The 24585-nt window shown below is 42.2% G+C and overlaps 1 protein-coding gene across 10 annotated transcripts in view; it reads left to right on the forward strand.

The window, feature by feature from the left end:
• ANKRD27 (ankyrin repeat domain 27) overlaps positions 1-24585 on the forward strand; it is a 75471-nt gene that overhangs the window by 29033 nt on the left and 21853 nt on the right. For 9 of the 10 annotated variants that reach the window (XM_075940137.1, XM_025183707.2, XM_025183705.2 and 6 more), the window contains 9 exons: positions 6848-6940; positions 7700-7827; positions 8337-8419; positions 9206-9321; positions 11652-11744; positions 12166-12363; positions 12711-12770; positions 12885-13004; positions 19671-19715. In XM_075940137.1, coding sequence (XP_075796252.1) covers positions 6848-6940; positions 7700-7827; positions 8337-8419; positions 9206-9321; positions 11652-11744; positions 12166-12363; positions 12711-12770; positions 12885-13004; positions 19671-19715 — 936 coding nt within the window. The remainder of the gene's footprint in view (positions 1-6847; positions 6941-7699; positions 7828-8336; positions 8420-9205; positions 9322-11651; positions 11745-12165; positions 12364-12710; positions 12771-12884; positions 13005-19670; positions 19716-24585) is intronic. The other variant, XM_075940135.1, reaches the window with a different exon arrangement.

Below are 24585 nucleotides of genomic sequence, written 5' to 3' on the forward strand. Positions count from 1 at the left end.
GTATGGTAGTCTTACTCTGTTTTGTAAACTGTTTTGGCTATTAAGCTCTCAAAACACTCTAGAGTTTCTGCTTTTGCAAATATAGGTGTTCCCGGTGTGACCTGAAAACCAAAGGATGTGAACATGGGATCAGAGAATTCAACAAGTGTGGCTAGCTGTCCAACTGCATAGCACTGGAATCGGGATCACTGTGGCCTGATTAATGGCTCAATGTACAGCGTTTGGGGTGGGACACTTCCAGGACACAATCTTAAAACAAAGCCTCTTTTAGAGTAACTTCAAAATTTTATTTAAAGAAATACTTTTATAGTAAAATGCTATTTTGCTTTCTGTGGTGATCTTTCCACAAATTTGTGGCACTCTGAGCTATTGAATAATTAGAAAAGAACATGATATTTTGTATCTCTTGTTATATTACTATATTGAATCCTGCTGAGAAAATATAATAAAGTGTTAATGTTTAAAAACAAAAGTTTGCAGTTTTTCACTTTAATTTCAGCCATCATGCAGCTGAAAATTCATACACTAAATTACAGATAGAGAAATAGTTCCAGCTCATTCTGGGCAAATCTACACAGCAGGGCTAAACTCGAAATAAGTTAAGCAACCTAAGCTACACAGTTAGCGTAGCTCAAGTCGAAATAGCTTATTTTGGCTTTTGGCATTGTCTACACAGCTGTTTTAAAATGGAGCACTCTTCCCCCCCCGACTTCTCTTACCCTACATATAAGGGCTACAGAAGTAAGAGTAAGAAGCCCGTTATTTTGAACTTATTTTGAAATAATGGGCTTGCTTTGTAGACACACTACATTATTCTGGAATAAAGCTGCTGTGTAGAGACAGCCTCTTAGTCCCAAAATATTTACACATTTAAATTCTCTTTGTAGCATTGAGGATGTCAATAAAAAAAAAACTGTATTTGGTGGACTGTTCTCTCTTTTTCCAAAAGGCACAAGTAGTTTATATTCTCCAAGTTGCTCTTTTAAGAAGGAAAAAAAAGAGAATAAAAATTGCCTTCCTCTAAGTCTAATCCCATCTCTCTTTGTATAACTGAATAGAGCAATTCTTTACATAACAGCAGGAGACCTCAAGATGTATTAAAGGTTGTTCCAATTTTCTGACAATGCTGCCAATCTTAGATGTCTGTTCTAAGAATGAAGGCTAATTGATTCTTCCAGAGTTCCAAATAGGAGACCCAGAGATCTGAGTAGTGCCTTAGGGTATCTTCATTGTACCAACTTGTTGCATTTTGAAATCTAAGGCCACAATATATGCAGAGCAGTGATTCCAACATGTGAGGGTCATAAGTCTTCAAATGACTGGAGACAGTGCAGACTCTGAATGTGCTGGTTGTTTCTAGTTCTCTCCCACGGGGCTTTTTTCCTACATTCAACTTCCATTTTCACTGGGTGAATGGTCCTGTGTTCACTCTTAAGGGAAGCCTTCAAGCAGGAAAGCACCAGAGAGCAGCAACACAATCAGCTTTAGGCATCTTGGGAATTCCCCTCCTTCTCCCACCCCCTTTACCCATGCTTTTAGTGTCTGTGTGGGAAGCCTACAGCAGGAACTCCCTCCTACTCTCAGCAGAGGGGCTTGAAAGCTGGGACTCCATTCCGGCACCTTAATTAGTGCCATTCCCATGGGATATGTAACCAGAGAATACAGTGCTCATTTAGCAGCTGCAGCATTGTGCCCTGGGGCAATAATCAATTTTATTCTGTGAAAGATGGGAAGCCTGCAAATGCCAGGACCTACATGAGATGGGAGAGTGAAGTTGGGCCCACCATTCACCACAACTCCTTCTCTTCCTCAGCTGGGTGCAGGGCCAGTCTCAATCTTCTGGGTTACCCCAATAAAAAGGGATCCGAGAACATGCACCACTTCTGTACATGGTTTTTCTGAATTATAACACACACTTCTTAATAACTTCACCATGCTATTTGTATGTCAGATTGCTAAGAAAGCAGCCAGGAAATATAGGTTGGACCTGACTGGTTCCAAATGAGGGTATTTGCCGGATCAGGGAAGGCCCCTCCCCTCCTGGCCTGAGCTGCCACAGGGCTAGGGCTCCACTGCTGTCAGGGCCAGAATGCCGTGGCTGGAGCTCTACAGCTGGGGCTGGAGCTTCCTGGCTGCCCCCGGGACTCAAGCTCCCATATCACAGGAGCCAGAATGGGGCTGGAGCTGGGGCTAGAACTCCCTGGCTACTTCTGGAGTCAGAGCTCCCCAGCCACTACCAGAACTCCCTGCTGTGCTGCCTGCCTGTACTTCTCCCCCTTCCAAATGCCCTGTACAGTGCGCTTGCCCTCCTGCCAGACCTCCTAGTTCCTGGGCTCTGTGGTTCAGGAACATCTGTGGTCCATGCCGGACCACAGATGTTGCTGGACTAGAGTCCCAGTTAAGGGTGATACAACCTGTAATACAAATCAGTAGCTGCAGGGTGAATGGGAAACAGCAGAATTCCCTGAGTGAAGAGGGAAGGGTAGAATGGGGTGGGAGGAAGGCAGTGTGTACAGGAGGTGGTGAGGTGGAGGGGGAGGGAAGGCAGAAAAGGGTAAAAATTCAGGGTAGTAGTGTAGTCTCTACCACTGTCACCAGCCCTTAGCAATTGTACAGCTTTGAGTGTGTTGATCCATAATCTCCTTTAGTTTTGTTTCTACAAAATAGAAGCCCATTGCTCTTCAGTTTTCTAGATGGGGCACTAGTCCCTAGGTCAAATTTCAGGCTCTTTGCTTTCCATAGGATCCTGCTGATTCCTTCATTTCAGTACTGGTAGGGGGGAAATGGAATTAAATGGTAAGGAAAAATGCTGACTCTTCAGCATCTGGAGTTAGAACTGCTTGCAGTGGTGACAGTTAGCTTCTGAAGGAGCTGCTAGCAGCCAGCCTGCTGCTGCTTATCCCTTTTTTCCACGAGTCCCTAGAACACCCAATTGTGCACAAAACATGGAGGGGGACGGATCAGTTTAGCCAAAGCAATAGCCGGCAGCAGCACTAGTCTGTTGACAGCACATGTCTCTTAGCACTTGGAAAGAGTACATGAGAAGAAAAGACCAGATACAAAATGGCAAAAATTAGAAGAAATGGACTTATTGCTGGGAGCAGAGTTGAAAAATGATTTGTATATGAATGGACTTATTCTGTGCATAACAAAATGGATAGGAAGTGGGAAGGGCATGGGTGCTGTGAGGGGCCCTGTCTGAATTTGTGCTTCTGGATAGCTGGGCTTCATAAATATTACTGCTTCCCCAGTGCTGGGTAGCAGTAATGAAGGATTTCCATTTAATGGGCCAGAACATAGTTTTAGTTCAGAGATCCAACATCTGCCTTTTGCAGAGGTGGGGGGTGGGAAGAGAAGACTCACACAGTAATCCATGGACAGTATGTGCTCTCAGCCATCCAAGAGTTCTGCACAGCCTCAGAAGGTTGAAAGTTTATAATAAAGTTCCTGCTAACTAGTGACCCACATCAGCACCAATAGAAATGGAGATATTCATTGTTCTGGACTCAGTTATTGTTTTAGGACTTTGGCATGGGATTAAAGGCAGGTTCAGCTTCTCTTGTCCTGTAGATAAGGGATTATGATATGCTTAAAAGTTCAATATCTGGGAATGTCTTATCCTATTGCAATACAAGCAATATTTTGGTAATTTTCTGAAGTATTCTAACCAAAACAATTCATCCAGGGGACTATTCCCTACTTGCAAACAAATGAAACCCACATTCCCTCTCACAAAAGCATGGAACATTGTAGCTAAGCCAGAACATACAATTTATCCTTTCAATTAATTACCTTGCCTCTAGGAATGGCTAATAGCGAGTGCTTCAGGAGGTTAGCCATTCACTATTTCCCTTTATCTCACGTGGAAGTATGTGCAAATTTTGTGACATCTAATAGGGACAAATCTTTCCTGGTTTCACATGTAACAGGCTTGTGCTCTGAAGGATGAAGATTGCCATCATTTGTGGGAGGGGGACATAGTCACCAAATAATCACCAAAACTTCAGAAAAACATGCCTACCTATTTAAATATCAGAACTCTAAGCACTTTGCTTTGAAAATGTTGGTTTCCATGCTGCTGTTTTTTGTGTATAACTAAAACACAAACCAGATTAATTTAGAGGACATGCATGTTCTCTAGTCTCACATCACAGTAGTGAGTTTTTAAATCTCTAGATTGATTTTCACCCCCCTCCCCCACTGTAGGTCAGTCATAGGCATAGTCTAAAACCTATTCCATAGTTTAGCATGGCTAACTATGAATAGGGGCCACTAGTGATCAAAATTAAGCCAGTTCTTAGAATAGTTAGTGCTTTAAAATTGTGTGTGGAAAAGTCAAAGAAAACAACAAGCAATGTTAAAGATTGTACACGTGCTGGGAGAGAATAACTTGTGTATGTCCAAGCGAATTGATTTTCTTTTATTCATCCTACAAAGTGTGTAAATCTAGTGATTAATAAAATTGCTGAGGCAAGCACAGCTCATGTGAGGCTTATGAAAAATAGACCATAGCGCACACACCCTTAACCCTTTGCAAGTTTCCATCCTAAAATATCTCTACATCAAACACGTTTAGCTACTGAAATAAACCCTAGTTATAATAAAATAATCTAGAAACACAGGATTGAACCAGAAGAAACTTCTCTTTTTATGAAATTCTTAAGAGTAGTTCTAGTGGTGGTGGCTTTATAAATGGTTTTGAGAGGCTTTTTCCATAATACCGTTTGCTGTGTTAATGTTAAAATGTCAGGGAACCATGTTTCCTGAAAAACTGCTGGACTCCATATTCTAGTATCACCAGGGAACCTGAGTGATCTTGTTTATTTGTTCTCTATTGATTTTTTTCTAATGCTTCAGTTTGACATGCTGCCTTGTTACCTTTGCACACAGGGCACTGGCTGAGTATTTGTTACATGCCAATATGGTAATTGTTATTTTGAGCTTTAATCTCAAGTGCTGGAGAATGGGTCTCTGTCAAACTATTTTTTCTCAACTATTAACACGGGCTAATTTGCTAAATTTTGTGTCCATGTTAGGTAGAGAAGACTTCGGCTGAATCCAGCATGATTCTGAGGGGATTTCTGATTCTGGGGCTTTGCTATGTGGTTGGCGGCAGATAGTATCTGCCATAGGCCTGTTTTTAGACAGTAGCTATAGTATCTGCCATAGTCCTGTTTTTAGGCAGTAGCTACATGACTGTTTCTATTTTGCTCTTTGGCATACCTCCTTTAGTCTGTGTTTTATATAAATCCTAGAACTATAGGACTGTAAAGGACCTTGATTTCATTAGTCCAGCACCCTGCACTCATGCAGGATTAAGTATTAGCTAGACCACCCCTGATTATTATTTTTTTTAACCTGCTTTTAAAAATCTCCAGTGATGGAGGTTCCATAACCTCCCTATGCAATATATTCATGTGGTTAACCACCTTGATAGGATTTTTTCCCTAATATTCAACCCAAATGTCCTTCACCAACTTGGCCATTTGAAAAGCAGTTTTTACTTTTGTTTTTCTTCTAGGAAAAAAAACGTATTTTGTTAATAAAACTCCGACATTTTAGTAGTAAAATGTCTGAGGTGTACCCTGGGATTATTCTGTGTACAGGCAGTCCCCGGGTTACGTACAAGATAGGGACTGTAGGTTTGTTCTTAAGTTGAATCTGTATGTAAGTCGGAACTGGGTCCAGATTCAGCCGCTGCTGAAACTGACCGCCAGTTCTGACTTACATACAGAATCAACTTAAGAACCCCAGGCGTCCCCAAGTCAGCTGCTGCTGAAACTGATCAGCAGCTGATTCCAGGAAGCCTGGGGCAGAGCAACTCTGCCTCGGGCTTCCTGTAGTCAGCGCTGGTCAGTTTCAGCAGAAGCTGACTTGGGGACGCCTGGGGCAGAGCAGCTGGGGTGCTGCTGGGTTGCTCCAGTAGCGCCGCTCCTCGGTGCTACTGGACCAACCCAGCAGCACCCCATCTGCTCTGCCCCAGGCGTCCTGATTCAGCCGCTGCTGAAACTGACCATCAGCGGCTGAATCAGGACCTGGGGCAGAGCAGCTGGGGTGCTGCCGGGTTGGTCCAGTAGTGCCCAAAGCGGCGCTGCAGGACCAATCGGCAGCGCCCCAGCTGTTCTGCCCCAGGGTCCAAAACAAAAGCCTGGTCTGCTGGGGGGGGGGGGCACACTAGCTGCGCCCCCCCCCTCCCCCAGCAGACCAGGGACACGGGGAGCAGAGCCGCAGCGGCAGCGGGGTGCCGCGCCTCTGAGGCTTTGCTCTGGCAAAGTCTCAGAGGCGCGGGATCCCACCGTGGCTGCAGCTTCAGTCCCGGTGCCTGTGGTCTGCTGGGGACGGTCCCCAGCAGACCACAGGCACCGGGACTGAAGCGGCAGCAGTGGTGGGTTCCCGCGCTTCTGAGGCTTTGCTCTGGCAAAGCCTCAGAAGCGCGGGAACCCGCCCAGTGCCCCTGGTCTGCTGGAGACGGTCTCCAGCAGACCAGGGGCACCGGAGCAGCTTACGAACAGGGCTTTCTCGCCCCGGAGCTCGTAGGTAGCAATCCGCCACCTCGACCTCCGGGGCGAGAAAGCCCCGTTCGTAAGTGCGGATCCGACATAAGTCGGATCCACGTAAGTCGGGGACTGCCTGTACTAACATCCAATTACCTGACAGGGAATGATCTTGTACATATTTACAAAGTCAATAGTACAGAATTTTAAGTAATAAATCATACTTTTAGTCTTTAACCTGTTATATAAGCTCAGAGCTGGAAAATACATGTATATTTAAAAATAAACTTTTTATAAAATACTTTTTTTTGCTAATATCTGGAATATTGATTGATATGCTTGTTTACTTTCAGGAATCTGAGAGATTTAGTGACAAGTTATTCCTGAGACAAAGAATGAATTTGCTGTCCCAGATGTCCATGACCCCAATAGATTGCTTGTTCAAGGTGAAAAATTTGCATTGCAAAACATTGTTCATATATAGTTTTTTACACTTAGTTTTCTGAACGATAACACACACACTTCTTAATGACTTCGCCATGGTATTTGTTCTTCAGATCGCCAAGAAAGCAATATGTTAGTCTGTAAAGAGGCGGGTGGGTAATCATTGGGTTGTAGTTCTGTGTGAAAGCTTCTGCAAGTCTTCAATATGTTCTTACAGATTCTAGTACACAAAACAAATGGAGATGGGATAGTGCTGCTGTAATATTCAATGGCCCATTAAAACAGAGATGCAATGCCAGCAGCTGTTAGTATCCAGAGAATTTCATGCCTTAAACCAAGTTGAAAAAAATCTGAAGTTCATTCACCTCCCATCTCCTACATATTGTATTAATTTCAGAATGTAATTCTAAAAAGAGAATTTTGCTTATGCAAAGACACAAAGCAGAACTACTAATTACACTTACTTGCAGCTACGTGCAGTAATTTTACAGTAATTTTACTGCACAGAGGGAGATTATTGTTGTAACTGAGTGTGAAAGAAAACAATGTGAATTTTGTTTTAATTTTTTTCTAATGTAAAGCCTACCAAGGTTCTATCTAAGGGCTATTTGTAATGAAAACTCATTCAGGGTTGTGTACACCAGCCCCATCCAGCCTTGCACCATACCTCTAGTGCTTCATTCATAATCAGTTACTTTGTTTTTCTGTTTTGGTGGATGAAGTAGGCATACCTCACTCTTTCTCCTCTTGGCTTTTTGTAGTACATTGCCTCAGGTAAACAGGAGGAAGTGGAGCGATTACTAAGTCAAGGTGACAGTGATAAAGACACTGTACAGAAAATGTGCCACCCACTCTGTTTCTGTGACAATTGTGAGAAGCTAGTTTCTGGGTAAGGATTCTTCATCTCCATATGAAAAGCTTTCAGAAGGTCTGTGGTCTAGGATTTTGTTTTAAGTATGAAGGCAATACTGGAATGTGCAGTGCTTAGTCCAGAAAATTCTTTTGATTGCAGAGGATATTGTCTGCATTTTGGATTGCGAGTATGTGTTTTGATTGAGAGGGACAGAAGAAATTATTGGTGTCTCAGAATCATGCATGCAGATTTGAACAGAAAAGTATTTAAAAGCCAGGTCAGGTATCTAAGGAGGAGAGGTAGTGTGACATCATTTGGATATGTTAAAGAGTGACTCTTCTCTCTGAATTTGGATTTCACAGAAAAAAAAAGTCTAGATTTTTTTTCTTTTTGCTTAGTAATAAAACACACATGGACTGATACATTAATGAGAAATGGTAAAGGATAAATAGGGTTGAAAACTATGTAATATATGTGTATATACATTTTCTCTAATACCTGATATGCAGCTATTTTATGTTCTTGAAAACTACCCTGTTCTATAGGAAGATGAATGATCCTTCCATTGTAACTCCGTTTTCCAGAGATGACAGGGGATATACCCCACTTCATATAGCTGCTATTTGCGGTGAGTATTGCTGTGTTTCCATGACGATGTAGTATTTACCTTCTGTTAACTCTTCATTAAGTCTTTGAAAGAGGAGACACATTAGCTTATTTTTCAATTTACATCCTGTGATGAGTTGTACATGAGCTGTAGTTTACGTGTGGGTCCAACTTGGCTCAGAATGAAACTGTTGCATTTTTCCCTTCAGCCCAGAAGCTCTTGTCTGGATTTTCTTTTTGGTTTCTTATTTGTTTTTGCTGTCATGGTAGCATTTCTTTCAGCCAGATGGGTAGATTAGGAGATATCTACAGAAAAGATACTGACAGAGTATATGGCAAGTCTTATATATATCCTGTGGCCTTGTGTATGTGGCATGATATATATACACTCTCTCTCCCTGCTCCTTGAATGTAGGCATGGCCCTCACCTTAGACTTGTAAGCAGATCCATTAATCTACTCTGGAGGTTATCATCTGTTCTTCTTGCTTTTATTACCTTTGACTTGCACAGTACATATGCCAGGGGCAGAGCACTTTGTGTGACATCAGTTTACTTTCCATTCTCTGTTCACCCTCAAGGTACTAGTGCAGTTTGTTTGCAGTTAGGGGCCTCCTTTCTAAGCAGCGTCCTTGAATAATCTGTAGTAAATTGTCTGTTCGTGATCAAGAACAGGTACTAAGAAAGTGAATATGCAGTGGGCACAAGAATGAAGAATAACAAGGTTTAAAGTTCACATTGTAGTTTGAAAAGTAACTTTTCATGTGAGATATTTACTTCTCAGCTTTAATGACCACGTATTTTCCATAGGGCAAGCGTCATTAATTGACCTGTTAATTTCCAAAGGAGCTGTAGTCAGTGCTACAGATTACCATGGTTCAACACCTCTTCACCTTGCCTGTCAGAAAGGATATCAGAACGTTACAGTAAGCACTGAAAGGCTTAACCAATAATTTTTTTAACACATATATAAGTTGAAGAAAAAAAATCTAACTGTTGCTGTTCTACTGATACCATTGTTCAGGGAAGCAAAGGACTTCATTATAACTGCATGCTATCACAATTCAGGGCCTTTAAACATTTTAATTAAATGCTAGACTTCATAGGTTTATAATCCAGATGTTAAAAATCTTCTCTGAGAAACAGTCTCTCATACTGGGAATAAATGTGTCCCTCTGTCCTCTCTCTCAAATATTCTTTTTTAAAATTCTGTTTAACATTTTCTAATTTAGTTTGCAAATTAGATTTTGTGAGATTTGCCAAATCTCCTTCCCGTAATGCCAAGTAGTCTAATTATCTGAAGTTATCTCTGCAATCTCATTAGTCTATAGTGGAATTTGCATGACTTTGCTGATTTCTGAATTATGCATCCATACTATTTTTCAGTACATTTTAAATTTACCTGTAATGTGTAACACAGGCTGATAGGGTGGTGGAATATCTGCTCTAGATTGATGCAGAAGATATACAGGTTAGACATCCGACATCTTTGGGACCTGACTCATCCTGAATGAGGGAATTTGCCAAATCAGGGGATGTCCACCGGCCTCCCAGCCCATTGCCCCTCTCTGTTGCTGGCTCCATTCCAGTCCCACTACCATGGAGCTGTAACCCCACTGCTGCTGGACTAGGGCATGGGCTCAGTGGGCTGGCTTGGGTTCCATGGGGATGGAGTGCCCCAGTCACCACAGCCTCTCTTCTGCCAGGTTTGTACCCTGTTTGGCTGGGATTCGCTGGCTGCCCTACTGCTGCTGCACCCAGTCAGGATCCCCAGGGACGGAACTTGTTGGCTCCACTGCTGCCCTGACTGGCAGGGGCTTCTCAGGGATGGGGCTCGCTGGCTGCTGCCATGCTCTGCCAGTGGGGCTCTTCTCTGTTAGACTCCCGGCCAGCTCACACTCCCCAGCACTGGGGCTTTTTGGTCCAGCAGTGTCCATGAATCATGGATGTTGCCAGACCAGAGAGTCACGGATTTAGGAGGTTTAACCTGTATTATGATTTGTGTCCTACCAAATTCACAGTCCATTTTGAAAATAGTCAATTTCATTATTTCAGCTATTTAAATCTGAAATGTCATGATGTTGTAATTGTAGAGGTCATTTTGGCAGGGGGGAGTTGCAAGGTTATTGTAGAGGGATTGCAGTACTGCTACCTTTATTTATGAGCTGCTGCTGGTGGTAGCACTGCCTTCAGAGCTGGACTGCCAGAGGGCTGTGACTTCTCAGCCCAGTCCTGAAGGCAGAGCCATTGCCAGCAGCAGTGCAGAAGTAAAGGTGGCATGGTATAGTATTGCCATCCTTATTTCTGTGCAGCTGCCTGCAGAGCTGGGCCCTCTATCAGCAGTCACCACTCTCCGGCCATCCAACTCTGAAGGAAGCAGTGCAGAAGTAAGGGTGGCATGGGAAGGCACAGTACTGCCACCCTTACTTCTGTGTGTGGTGGATGTGTGTGCTGCCTTCAGAGCTGGTCACCCAGCCAACAGCCACGCTCTCCATCTGCCCACTCCGAAGGCAGTGCAGAAAGCGTGGCGATACTGAGACTCCCCTAAAATAACCTTGTGACCCTCTCCTCTCCAGGACATTGTTTTGAGTCATGGCTTCCAGATTGAGAAATGTTAGTCCTTCTTCTGCCCCTCTGTGAAGTCAGTATAGTATTTGGGAAAAAGCGCATGAAAGACCAGATGTGTGATATGTTTTTAAGAGCTGTGAATTTGGTAGGGCCCTAATTGTGATCAGTCAAGTAAACAGAGTGCTTTAAACATTGTTTGAAGAGAGACTAATCATACAGTTCAGTCAGTTGTTATACACTTGATTTTTTTAAGAAATGTTTTATATAATATTACATTACAGCAACTCAGATATTCAAACTGAAAATCCATAGGGAGGAATGAAATGATGTACTTAATTAAGCGCAGTATGCCTTTGCCTTTACAGTTCTCTTAGAACAGGTGAATTTCCATATTATCTGTGCTGCAGTACCTCGCTACAGTGGATGATTTCAAATCAGTTTGGAGATATACTCTGTGGTATTTAAATAGTGTGACAAGACATTTTTATTCTGTTCAAGGACTGGGGCAAAATAGTGGCATGAAGCCAAGGACAACCATTTTTACTTAAAGCAGAAGTTTAAAGCAGAAGTAGTTCTGTTTGTACTGCAGTGATTCATCATTCTAGAAGCTAAAGGGTGCTACAGAAATAACAATAGTTTGTTCATTAATTTTATGTTACTTAGATGTTTGCTTTCTTTTCCATTTAAGCTTCTCTTGTTGCATTATAAGGCAAGTACCGATGTTCAAGACAATAATGGCAATACACCACTTCATTTAGCCTGCACTTATGGTCATGAGGATGTAAGTAATTGTTTTGTAACAAACTACAAGGAGATCCTAATAGGATTACTGCATGCAATGAAACTGTGAAACCAATTTCTATTAAGTTTAGTTACTTAAAAAAGTAAATAAAACACAGACTTGGAGAATGACTCTTTAATTAATTTTATAAACTGGAACCTTATTATATCATGGTATTTATTTAATGTAGGTATCCACTTACACTGGTGGACCTGTTAGAAAGTCTAGTTATTTTGGTTCCTTACATCATTATTTATTTATTATGGCATTTTAAAAAATTATATATATTTGGTAGGGTGTCAAAACTACCCCAGAGAGTAGATTCTAGGAGGTGCAATAAAACCAGCATTGCTATTCAAATTGCACATCTCATATGGATTGGGGACCAGTGACTTAATTGATTGGTGTCTTTTCTCTTCAGTGTGTCAAAGCTTTAGTCTACTATGATGTACACTCTTGTAGACTAGATACTGGTAATGAAAAAGGAGATACTCCCCTCCATATAGCTGCTCGCTGGGGTTATCAAGGAATAATAGAAGTGCTGCTGCAGAATGGCGCAAACCCAGATATTCAAAACCGGATGAAAGAGACTTCCCTGCAGTGTGCATTAAATTCCAAGGTATTCTTCCCAATCTGCTAGAAGGGAGGCTTTGAAAATGCATTTTCCACAGTGATTTACCTATATTTGAAGCATAGATGTCAATGGCATAGGTGGGCAGCCACTCTTACAAATAACAATAATTTCCATTCACTTTTAAGAAAAGAAGTTCATATTTTATGTCTTAAATACATGACAGTGCTTTTTTTTTTTAATATGGCACTCAAACTTTGCAAATTGGTGCTTTAACCTGATAAGTCATAATCTCTTTTGCTGATATTAAGTGGCTGGCTAATTTTGTGTTTCCATCAGTAAGTTCCTCTTGATATGGAGTTACACTGTATCTCTTCATTATTTTTTTTCTGCAGATTTTATCATTGATGGAATTAAACTACCTAACATTTGAAAGGGGACAGAGTGCTTCTGAGGTAATAGTGTGAGTTGTTAATCTTTTGTATAGATTTTAGTTGTTTAATATGAGGATGTAAACCACCTTGTTTGTTTTCTTCTTGTTGTTTTGGGTTTTTTTAACCTAATTAAAGTCTCCAGGTAGGTCTCCTCAGCGTTCGGCAGACACCTTCAGCAGAGGGTCATCTGTCTCCAGCTTGTCATCAGTGTCAGCAGATAATAGACAAGAGGAAGTTAAAAATAATTACAAAGAGGTAAGACTAGTAAAAGCTTGGTTGTTAGCGTTGCAAAGATAGCCTTGAGTGCCAATTCTACAGTGTCATTTTAAGCTACTCCCCCAGACATGGCTCTCTGGAATAGCTAATTAGCAGTAAGCAATACACACAAACCAGTCCAGTGCTGATAGTAAATTTAGGGAGAATTCTAGCAAAGGCAGTGCAAGGTTTTTCCCCTCCACCAAAGAGAAAAATCCTAATTTGGGTCTCATTTAAACACATTACATCTTTCCTGAGCTGAGAAGGATTCTGTAGAAGGAGAGCTGATGCACCGTTCTTTCTCAGCACTTCAGTAAGCATAAGTAAGCAGCCAGGGATGATTCCATGAACAGTGAAATTGTTCAGTCCTGTTACACTAGGTAGGAATCTTTTCTGTACAGTAACATTGAGCGGAGCTGTACTGATTGGATTGGAATAATGTGTATAAGAAGCTGCTGCTTTGTGGGTAAATCAGAAATGTGGCAAGTAATGACGCATTCCTCAAGCATGGGGAAAACCTCTTAAGACACCTGGCACTATATATATCTGGGTGTGGAGGAGGCACACTACTGATGTTAGGGAAGATGGTGCAGCACTTCTTTTCTAAGGTTTCTGCTGTCACCTTGGTATCCATGCATATGTTTTTGCTTGATTCTTAGCAAGTGTTAATGAGGGAACTGTTATTTTTTTTAAATGTACCTGGAAGTGGTTAATGTTGAATTGTGGTTCACTGGACACTCTGTGAGTTTGTAAGCCCCTGGGAGCATTCGCTCTGTCATTTTTTTTATATAAAACTCAGCATCTGAATCAAATAACATAGCAAGGTATGTTTTTAAATTAATAATAGAAAAGAGATGATTCTAGGCATGGAATTGACAAGAAACACGACAGTGTAAAGGACTAGCTTTTGCAATAAACCATATGAAATCAATTTTCAGATCATTATAAGGAATATATCTCATCTGCTGCTCTGCCTACACATCACTTGTCCGGTTACAATATATTCAAAATGCAGCTGATGAAATCCATTCCTAGCAGGTCACTCCTCTTTGAATTTCTGTAATCTCATCCTTTCACCTTCCACCACCAATCCCTACTTCTCATCTTCCCTTCCCAAGCCCCACTCAATTCCACCCTTAGCTCTCAGCTTTCATTTCGTCGTCTTCTTCTTCCTACTCCTCTGTTCTTTTCATGTCTCCCTTTAAATTCTTTTGTGTCTCCTTTCTTTCCTTCCTTTTACAAAAAAAAAAAAAAGGATATATCCCCCCTCTCTTCATTCAAATCTCTTCTTAAACACTCATTCTAAGTGGCTCTTAGCTGATTACTCCAAAAAGCGTGAAAAAGCATGAATGGAAAATGTTAATTCACACTGTGGTATTATCAGTTCTTCTTGGATACTGTGTATATTTGTGTGCGCATTTTTTGTGTGTATAATGTACATGGCAAGATCCTTGTAACAGGTCCATGTCCGTATGTACAGAACCAAGCCCAGTAATGTTGCTCCATAAATAAGGATGACATAAAATCTCACCCAATAATAGACTGAGGATTTTATTTTTTCTTAACGGGACAAACTCATCACACTCCAAAGGCTCGGTTTGTAGTTCAAACCAGGAAAAAAGATTACTAGCGGCTTATACCTTAGTAGTCTGTTGAGGTTAATGGCTTTTCTGTAATCCAACTTTAGTTCATTACCAGGAGTCAAGTTTCACATGGGCTCACTTCTTATATCCCCACCAAGCAAAAAGCCCAGAGTCTAATTCAGCAAATTCTCCATGTAGGGAATTGTCACTGGAGTTAATAGGAGGCCGTCAGGATTCTCTCCAGAGTGTAGGAGTAAAACCATGGGCTAAGGCAGTGGTCTCAAACCTTTTTATGCCCAAGATCACTTTTTAAATGTGAGAACAAGCCAAGATCTACCGCCCCATCCTTCCCTCAAGACTCCACTCCTTCCTTGAAACCCCGTCCTCTCTGTTTTCCTCCTGTCCATCACTTGCTATCCCCAGCCCTTATACACTCTCAGGGTACAGTGACACTGCTGCTTTTTTTTCAGTTCTTCTGTAGGAAGAGGTTTTTTTCAGCATTTGGCCTGTCTAGACTATACCAAATGTCAGAAAAACCCCTTCTTTCGGAAGTCCCTTTATTCCTGGTGGAATGAGGAATACAGGGGTTACCGAAAGAGCATGTTTGCTCTTCCGCTTAAAAAAAGCTGAAGAACAAACGTGTCCCTGGACATGGAAGAGTTTTTCTGGGATACCTCTGGAATTCCAGAAAAACTCCTGCAGTCTAGCCGTACCCTCACTGGGTTGAGACGGGATGTGTGGGCTCTGGGGTGGGAAGGAGGGATTTGAGGGTGGGAAGGGGTGAGTGATGCAAGCTCCAGGAGGGAATTTGGATGCAGGAGAAGGTGGAGATGGGGATGCCGGCTCAGGGAGGGGGCTCCAGGCTGGGGAGTGTTGGGGTATTGAGCAAGCCACAGGCTTGTGGATGTGAGGGTTCAGGAGTTTGGGTTGGGGTATGTGAAGGGCTCAGGACAGGGAGGTTGGGAGTAGGATGGGCTCAGTACATAGATTTGCCGTGTGTGGATGGTGTAGAAGTGTTGTGGCAGAAGACTGAGGATGTGGGGGTGCAAGAGTTGTGGGGATGTGAGAGGCTCAGGACAAGGGGTTTCAGTGTATGATAGGCTCAGATATAGGGTCTGGGGTGTGTGTGCAGGAGTGTTATGATACTGTGGCCATATGGGGGCTTGACCCCCAATTGGGGGTTGTTTGCCAGGCTTCATTTTTAAATAAAATATTATGTCAAACACAAAACGTTTCAGCATTGTCTTTATTTATGAGAAGAGCAGGGAACCAGTTTTCAGTCAGGGGTCACTGACCCATGGAAAAGTCAGTTGGGGCCACACAAGTGAGATGCAAAAAAACCCTTCTCCAGCCCCTCCCCCCCACAGGTCCCACTAATGTGGCCCCAACTGTGCTGGTGGTGGTGGTACTGGGGAAGGGTGCTAGTGCGTGCCAGGGCAGAAGACAGGGAGTCAGTGGGGGCAGGGGACAGGGTGCTGGGGCAGGGACAGGGTACTGGGGTGGGGACAAGGAACAGGGAGTCTCCTGCACGCTCTTCCTCCCAGGATGACTCCTCCCCCTCCCCCACAGAGGAGGGAAGCTCCGGTGCGTACCTCCTCCCAGGACTCCTCTCCTCTCCCCTCCCCTGCAGAGGAGGAAAGCCCTGGCATGTGCCTCCTCCCAGGACTCCTCCCATCTACTGCTCCCCCCGCAGAGGAGGGAAGCCCCGGCGCACACCTCCTTCATGGACTCCTCCCCACTCCACACATACACCCCCTCACAGAGGAGGGAAGCCCCGGCATGCACCTCCTCTGTGGACTCTCCCCCCACCCCCTCCCAGAGGAGGGAAGCCCCAGCGCACGCCTCCTCTGGGGACTCCTACCACCCCCCTCCCCAGTACGCCACAGACCTGGGTTGTGGTACTGCACCAACTATTTGGGGGAGGGGGAACAGCCAGCACACTTCCTGAAACCCTGGAAGTGTCGCACAGCTGCCCGACTTCCTTCCACCCCGCAGGAAGCCGGCACTACCTACATTGTCAGTGGAGGTAGGTAGTGGGCCTTCTTGGGGGTGGGAGGAAATTGGGGGGACCTGAATGCCTTGCGATTGACTGGTTGAGTCCTCCTGATTGACCATTCGATCGCGATCAACGGGTTGGTGACCATGGGGCTAAGGTGTCAATGCAGTCTTTATCTGCCTACATTTCTGGCTGCTATATAACTTTGTCCAAACAATTTAATGCAAGGAGAGACATAAGTGACTTGCCCATCACTTATTGGCCCAATAGAAAAGAGCCATTAATAGATGCGCGAATAATTTTGGAAATTTCTTGCCTGAGGATACTGCAATATCTGCTTTACCCTTAGCAATGGAACAAAATAGCAAGTGGGTGAAGTGAAGCAGATTGTGTCCCATTGAATTCTGCATCTTTTGAGCTTGTATGCAAGGGAACGAACAATTCTACCATTGAGGAGAGAACCTGGAGGCATGCCAGATTCTTTTTTTATACCATTAATAAATCATGCATAAGCTACAAAACAAATGGCAATGTTGCTCTTAGTAGGTTGCTGATAAACTCTTGTGCATTTTTGGATGCCTAAAGTGTTTTAACAGTGAAATGACCAGAACACTGTGTATGCCTACTATCCAATTCTGTTACTGTATGGCTGTAATCAGACACTGACAACAGGTACGACCTTGTTTTGATTGTTTTGGCAGAGTCGGACACAGGTTTAATGTAGCAATATGAAAAGTAACCCATGCCAGTCCCCATTCAGGTCCCTCTTCATCTTGATTTAGTGCTGCAGTTCTGCATGCCCAGGACATCCCTGCTGACTGTGACAATCCCAAGACTGTGGTAAATTTCCTTTGACAGTTGAGGTTTTACAGTCTCAGGTGAAACCATCCTACACACACGGTCCAGGACATCAAGGGAGGGAAAACAGAGCATAGCTTTCTAAATGGGGAGCAGGGAGGAACAGAAAGGCCTTTTCTCCATTCTAGAAAGTCTCCCAGGCCAGTGGCTCTCAACCAGGGTCCTTGTACCCCTGTGGGTACTCAGAGATCTTCCAGGCGGCACTTAACTCATCTAGGTAAGAGTTTCTCGACCTGCGAGGTGCAGTCCCCAGCGTGCTCATTGGATGGGTTTGGGGAGAGATCACAAGTGCAGGGCCATCATTAGGAGGTGGCAAGCAGAACAGTTGCCAAGGGCTTCACTCCACACAGGTGCTCTGTGAAGCGTCAACCCTGAGAAGCAGGGTTTGGGACGCAGACAAGGCTCACAAGTGAAGAACAGGCCCAAGTATGATGCTGAAATAGAAGTATAATATTTATATGCCAATTGATTTATTTTATAATGATATGGTAAAAATAAGAAAGTGATCACTTTTCAGTAAATCTGTGACACTTGTGTATTTTTAAGTCTGTTTTTGTAAACAAGTAGTTTTTAGGTGAGGTGATACTGGACATACTTCAGATAAGTCAGTTATACCCTTCTGTCTGGCAAAAGACTGTGTCTGTCTTTTGAATGTGCTCAGATGCTACCTGTGATATGCATGGTGGGAATTTCTAGATAGCAAATGAAATGTAAATCTAGCCATTGTGTAGAAATGAATTCAACTGTCACAGCATCATATGCTGAAGCATCTTTTTATGCACTAATATAACAGGCGATAGCATAGTCCTCTGACTATTTATTGAAATTCTTACATCCAGGGCCATCAAAGAGCTTTTAATGTGCTTTTGCAGGTGCAGAAAAAATACTGCATGCTTTTATATCTTTTTTAGTGATAAAATAGTTAAGTTTTAATTATTTTTTAAAAAGCAAATGGCCTGTTTAGAATAAATGTAGATTTTTAGGACCAATTTGACAATGTTCATTTTAACACTGAAGAAGAATAGAACTTACATGCCTAAGTAGAAGTGCAAAACTAGAAACCACTTTTTTGGCTCAAACTACTATCGGTTGTACCTTCCTTAACTGGGACTTCCTGGTCTGGCAACATCTGTGGTCTGGCGTGAACCATGGATGTTCCTGGACCACAGAGCCCAGAAAGATGGAGATCTGGTGTTGGGGCAGGAGCTCCATAAGGGGTCCCAGCAACTCAGCTGGGATCCCAGAGAGTGTGGGCGGGGAGGACGGACGGCATTGCGGGGAGTTCTGGCCCCAGCAGAGTTCCCTGGCTGCTGGGGCCAGGGAGCTCTAGTCTGGCCACAGCCATGGACCTCTGGCGTGGGCCAGGGAGCTCTGGCCCCTTCCCCGGCCATGTAGCTCCAGTTGCACTTTGGCTGCAGCAGCCGGGGAACTCCAATCCCAGCCCCAGTGGCAGCCAGGGAGCTCTGGCCCGGACCATGGAGCTCCAGCCCTGTCCCTCTGCCACAGCCGTAGAGCTCTAGCCCCAGCCATGGAGCCGGGCGGCTGCGGAGCTCTGCCCCAGCTGCACACTTCTGGCTGTGGTGCTCAGGCCCTGGCAATAGCAGTGCTGAGGAGAGCCCCAGCGGACTGGGGCAGCAGCAGAGGCAGGCTAGAGTCCTAGCCTGGTAGCTGCACAGGCCACTAGGGCAGGGGCCTACTCTGGTCCAGCAAATCCCCTCATTTGGGACCACTCAGGTCTCGAGGGTCCGGACCAGTGAGGTTCAACCTGTATTTTTTTTTTAAAAGGGATCTCTTCTGGCATTAACTACCAGTCTACCAAGAGCCTAAAACAGTAACATCAGCCATGGGCTACGTGCCTTTAATAGATTTTCTTTCTTTTGTAATGCTGGATCCTAAATAAAAGTACTCATATAATTGACGGCGAGGTTGAAAAATTTGTTTGCAGGATCAATTAACATGGGTTTATTTACACGTGCACGAGAAGATACATAATGATTATCTCCTGCTGCACAGTTCAAACATCATCAAAAGCTTTTTAGATGGCTTTTGTATTTCATAAATTGTTAACATTTTTCTTTAAAACTTCATCAACATATCTGAAATGGGCCAGCTGTAATCCTACAGCATCAGATTAGGAGGTTAATAAAGGACACTGGATTTTTTCAAAGTATAATTTAATGCCAATATTACCAAAGGAACTAAAATAGTATTTTCTGATTTTATATACAGATAGAAAAACTCTTAAGAGCAGTTGCTGATGGAGATCTGGAAATGGTAAGTTCTTAGAATATTCTACATCAAGTCACTGAATTTACAGCTATCCTACTGAAATTGAGGAAACTATTTACACATAATATTGAATGGAGAATGCATAGTCAATTTCATTTTAGAATATATGAATCAAGTGCTGATTATCTTATGCTGCTGTGAATATTCATTTCACATTCCAAATGTACTCTGCTAGCAATATTTTTTAGTCAGCAATTTGAAATTACTTGGTGCTGGAGAGAATAATTTGGATCTGAGCAAATATAAAACATTATCTGCTAAAGGAGAAAACCATGGATATAATTCTTTTAAAACATGCTCCTCTTTACTAATTTATTTGAAATACCTTAATTTTATTATTTTATTTGGTGCCCTTGTGATTTTAAAAATAAAACAAACTCCATGCTGATGTATCCTGTGCTTTCTTCATCTAGAACAGAGTTTTTCAAATGTGTTTAGTAGAAATCTAGCCCAAATCAAGAATTGTTTATAGTGTCTTCCAGCTCAGATAGTTTCAGGGCACTCTGTAAATGCATATTAGAAACTGCTTTGTTCCAATTATTCTCTAGCATCAACTTATCTAGGGAGCAGGGTTCCAGGTTTCAGAATTGCTTACCACTGGAAAAAATGGGACACTAGTGAATCCCAGAAAAAAAAAGTCTTATTATCTTCATGCTTATGCTAGTTTTGCTCTGGTGTATCTATATTGGCTTCAATAGAATTTCTTCAGATTTACTCCAGTATCAATGAAAGGAGAGATGGAAAAGTCACTGTTCCTGTACTACTATTTCCCTTTTTGAGTCCTTGTTCTTTTTGCTGCTCCACAGATTTGTATCTTCATCTCTATGAATAAGGCTTATGGAGTTTGGAATTCTTTTGGGGTGCCAGATTATCAGGATACTGTGTTTTTTCTGTTGTAGTATCTCTTCTCATTTTTTAAATTCTAATAATACGTGCACTATGATCCCTTGTGAATAAAAGCACAGCTTTAAAAATGTGCACATAACTCCAGTTTGCATGTGCAAAAAACTTAAACTTCAAGAAAATTTGCAACTGAATTTCCCTTCATGTGTTACAGCAATTATGAAAGTTTGAAAATTGGAAAATACTTCCTGTACTCCAGATTGCCAGTACCTTTTGTAGAGACTGATCAAAGCTCCAAATTAATCTAAACAGAAAATTTCAGCTTGGTGATTTTGAACATTCCCTGTTCACATTCTTTGTACAGTATTTATTTAACACATTTGTATATGTGTACATACTTTAGGATAAAAGTCTGGCTTTTCTTATTTAGTGTTTGTGGCAAAAGCAGAGACCATGAATGAAAAGTTAAGTTGTTTTTTAAATTAAATTAATGAAGATTGCCTATCTCCTAGAACTGGAAGGGACCTTGAAAAGTCATTGAGTCCAGTCCCCTGCCTTCACAGCAGGACCAAGTATCATCCCTGACAAATTCTTGCCCCAAATCCCTAAATGGCCTCTGCAAGGATTGAACTCTCAACCCTGGGTTTAGCAGGCCAATGCGCAAACCACTGAGCTATCCCTCCCTTGTTTTACTATGGCATCAACAAGTAGAGTAAAAAATGGGTTTAAATAGTACATAATTTGGGCATATTTTGACTTTTGTACTTCACTTCCAATAAAGAGTTGACATCTACAGCACTATGAACATGAACATTTATAGCCTATAATTTGCATTACTTACTGTCTGTCTTGATACATTTCAGCTACTATAGCAATTTCCTTCTTTTCTTCTGAAACACTAGAAAATTATGGTACGTTTGAAGACATGTTACTCAAAAATAGCAGCTAACTATTTTTTTTAAATGAAGGTTCTTAGCTGGGAGTATTACATGGGTGTTTTTTTTTTAATATTCATCATAAAATAGAAGATGGTGGAAATCCAGCAAAAGAGTGTAAGGTATGCTGGGTATGTGTGGTATGTAGATAATGATTCTTTCTAAATATTACCATAGATGTGATACATACCAGGATTAACAGATATGTTGATATGGCATCATACAACCATGTATCCGAATATAATATATGTAGAAGATAAGTTGACTATACCAGTCAGATGGTAGTTATAAGTTTACCTACTAACTCAGGGCTACTCAACTTTGAAAGCCCCGGGGGCCACAATGATACTCACAGCACATGCTGCATAGCTTCTTTTACACTGACAGGCATGAATACAAAGATGAAGGCAAGACTACACAACACACAGGCCTCATTTCAGTCAGTTCTGCTGATATTAATAAAATGCAATATTTACCCGATTTCCACTCATATGACAGCACTTTTAATGAGCAACGATAGTCCAGGAATTTAACTACTAAAACACACATCAACAGAAGACCATTATATTGACTCCTTTTTCGTTTTGGCTCCCACCTGCAGGCCGCAAACAAACAGGCCGCAGGCTGCATGTGGCCCACGGGCCGTGTGTTGAGTAGCCCTGTACAAAGTGATTAAGAAAAGGAAAGAACCATCGGTGGTACTGTATGCTCATTAGTTAAGTAAACATGTAAACCCTAGATTTGCACATAGAGATATCTAACCACATTGACTATTTCAAGGTCAGCCTGACAGTCATTGTCAGGAATAAGATCAGAACACAGGTCAGCTGATTGCTAGAGTTATGTCTAGTCCTTATTGACTCCTATAGTTAAACATTTTAACTTTGTGAGACTTTTTTCTAACCTGTAAAATGGGATAGTAATACCTACTTGAAATAGGGGGCTCTGGACCGACACCTTATATCCTGTTTATTTTCAGATTTACACATGGTGAATATTGTTGCCCCGTTTTACATATGGGTAACCTGTGATGAAAGAGAGAAAGGCCCATATTTTTAAAAGTGGCATTTGATTTTGGATGCCCAACTTCAGACATCATGAGTCTGATTTTTCTCCAAAGGTGTGAAGGGCCTGTGGTTCCCATTAGCTTCACCTGGAGTTACAGTTGCTCAAAGCTCCTGAAAATCAGGCCCTAAATGTCTCAAGTTGGACATTCATTGTGTTGTAAGATGAGGCCGCTTTTGAAAATGCTGCGTAAGTGTCTAGCCAGGAAGGCACTTGAGACGATTCAGGGATCTTGTGTGTGCTGCTTCTCAATCATAGATGTTTTTATGAAATTGTATCATGACATTACTGTGCCATGGAAAGCTTATATGGATGTGGATTTGCTCTGAATTAGCAAAGTTTGGGATAGAAGGTTTGCTCCTGCTGAGAGAAGATGCTTTTTCCCTTGGTCTGAAGGGAGGGTGGTGGTGTATGTAATGGAAGGATACCAGGAGGAGAACAAAAGAAGCAGGTGACCCCAGCAGATGTCTTAAGAAAGGACTGAAAGAAAGCTATTTGCTTCAGATTAAGAGTAGGGAAGCTGCTGCAGGGGCAGAGAAGGCAAGGGGGGCAGAATACCCTGCTTGCTTGACAGAACACAATTATCCCTCACAGACATATAAGGGAAGGGTAAGCTAGTGAGGAACATTGTGTTTAGGATGTTTTATTGTTCTGTATGATCTCTGCTCTCCTGTTCTGTGATTGAATATAAAGATCATAAGGATGGTAGACTGTACAAAGCACGTTTGTATTGACTGCTTCATAGTTACTGCATTTTCCTGAAGGAATTAAACAGTAAAGCAGAAGGTTCAGCACTTTTGTCTAGTGCATTAGTCTGAGGCCTGGGTCTTACTGTGGTTCAGACACTGATATGTTGTGTGGGTGTGGGCGTGAGAAACTCAGGTGAGTTGCCTGACTCTCAATGTCTCATGCATATGCTGTGAGGATTTACCTTCTTAATGACTGAGTTTGTATATAAGAATAAAGTCAATGTGCACAAATTAACATTAATTTGCACAAGTTACTTTTCTCACTAGTTTTGCCACAGTCTAAGACATACGAGGAAAATATATATGACACATTACTGAGGTTTTAGCTGGATAGACTGAGTTCCAATACTGATGAACCAATATGGGACTACGCAGAACACTGAGAAGTGCCACCTCTGCATTCTGATGACAAATCTCTTGCGCTTATATCTTGTGGTTTCTCTCCCTGCAATAGTTGAATGGAATTGTGTGTCCTCTTGTAAAACTGTTCATAATGAAAGACTGACTGGGATGGGTTCCAACTGTGGGTATCTGTTAAAACTATTATTATTTTAAATCCTTCTTGTTCTTAACAATCTGAAACCTGTTTCCATAGGAACAGAAGCAGCACTAGAGTCATTAGCAGTGTTGTAGATTTCTGCTGTGACTGCTAGATGAACTTTGCAAGAGCAAATTTTTAAACAAAACCTAAGGAACCTGAAGATCTAAAAAAATCTTGTGCAAGAAGGAAAAAAAAAGTTCTTTGTCTCTATTATAGCATCTGCAAAAGCTTAGATAGTAGATTTATTCAGACTGCAGATAACTTGGTTAATTCAGAATGTCTTTGCTCAGTGGCTGGTTCTTTGGAAGAAAACTTATTTTGCAGATAAAAGTAATTTGATTTTTGGTAAGCTGTTCGGTGGTCAATTTTTGTTGTTGCAAAGGTGAGGGGTGGTGTTGAGAGAAAACCTTCGCACACCAAAAAAAGACTTAATTTTATGTCCAATGTTGCTTTCAGAGGTACTGGAATTGCTGGGGAGAGTTTCCTGCCACAGCCTGTCATTTTGATTAAACAGCAGATATTTATGTCCTTCCTGGACGGTGAAGGCCAGTAAGGAACTACTATGTTCATTACTAGTGGAGATTTCTGAGAGTTGTGTTAGAGTGCTTACAACCAAATGTTTTGAAGGAAATTTTTGTGTGGGTTTTACACAGGAAACCACTGCTTGTGGTGAATGATGATTATCAAGCTTCCATTTCTGAGTAAATCAGCAGATAAGTTTG

This window comes from Pelodiscus sinensis, chromosome 12 (assembly GCF_049634645.1).
Source record: "Pelodiscus sinensis isolate JC-2024 chromosome 12, ASM4963464v1, whole genome shotgun sequence".
Classification (NCBI taxonomy): Eukaryota; Metazoa; Chordata; order Testudines; family Trionychidae; genus Pelodiscus; species Pelodiscus sinensis.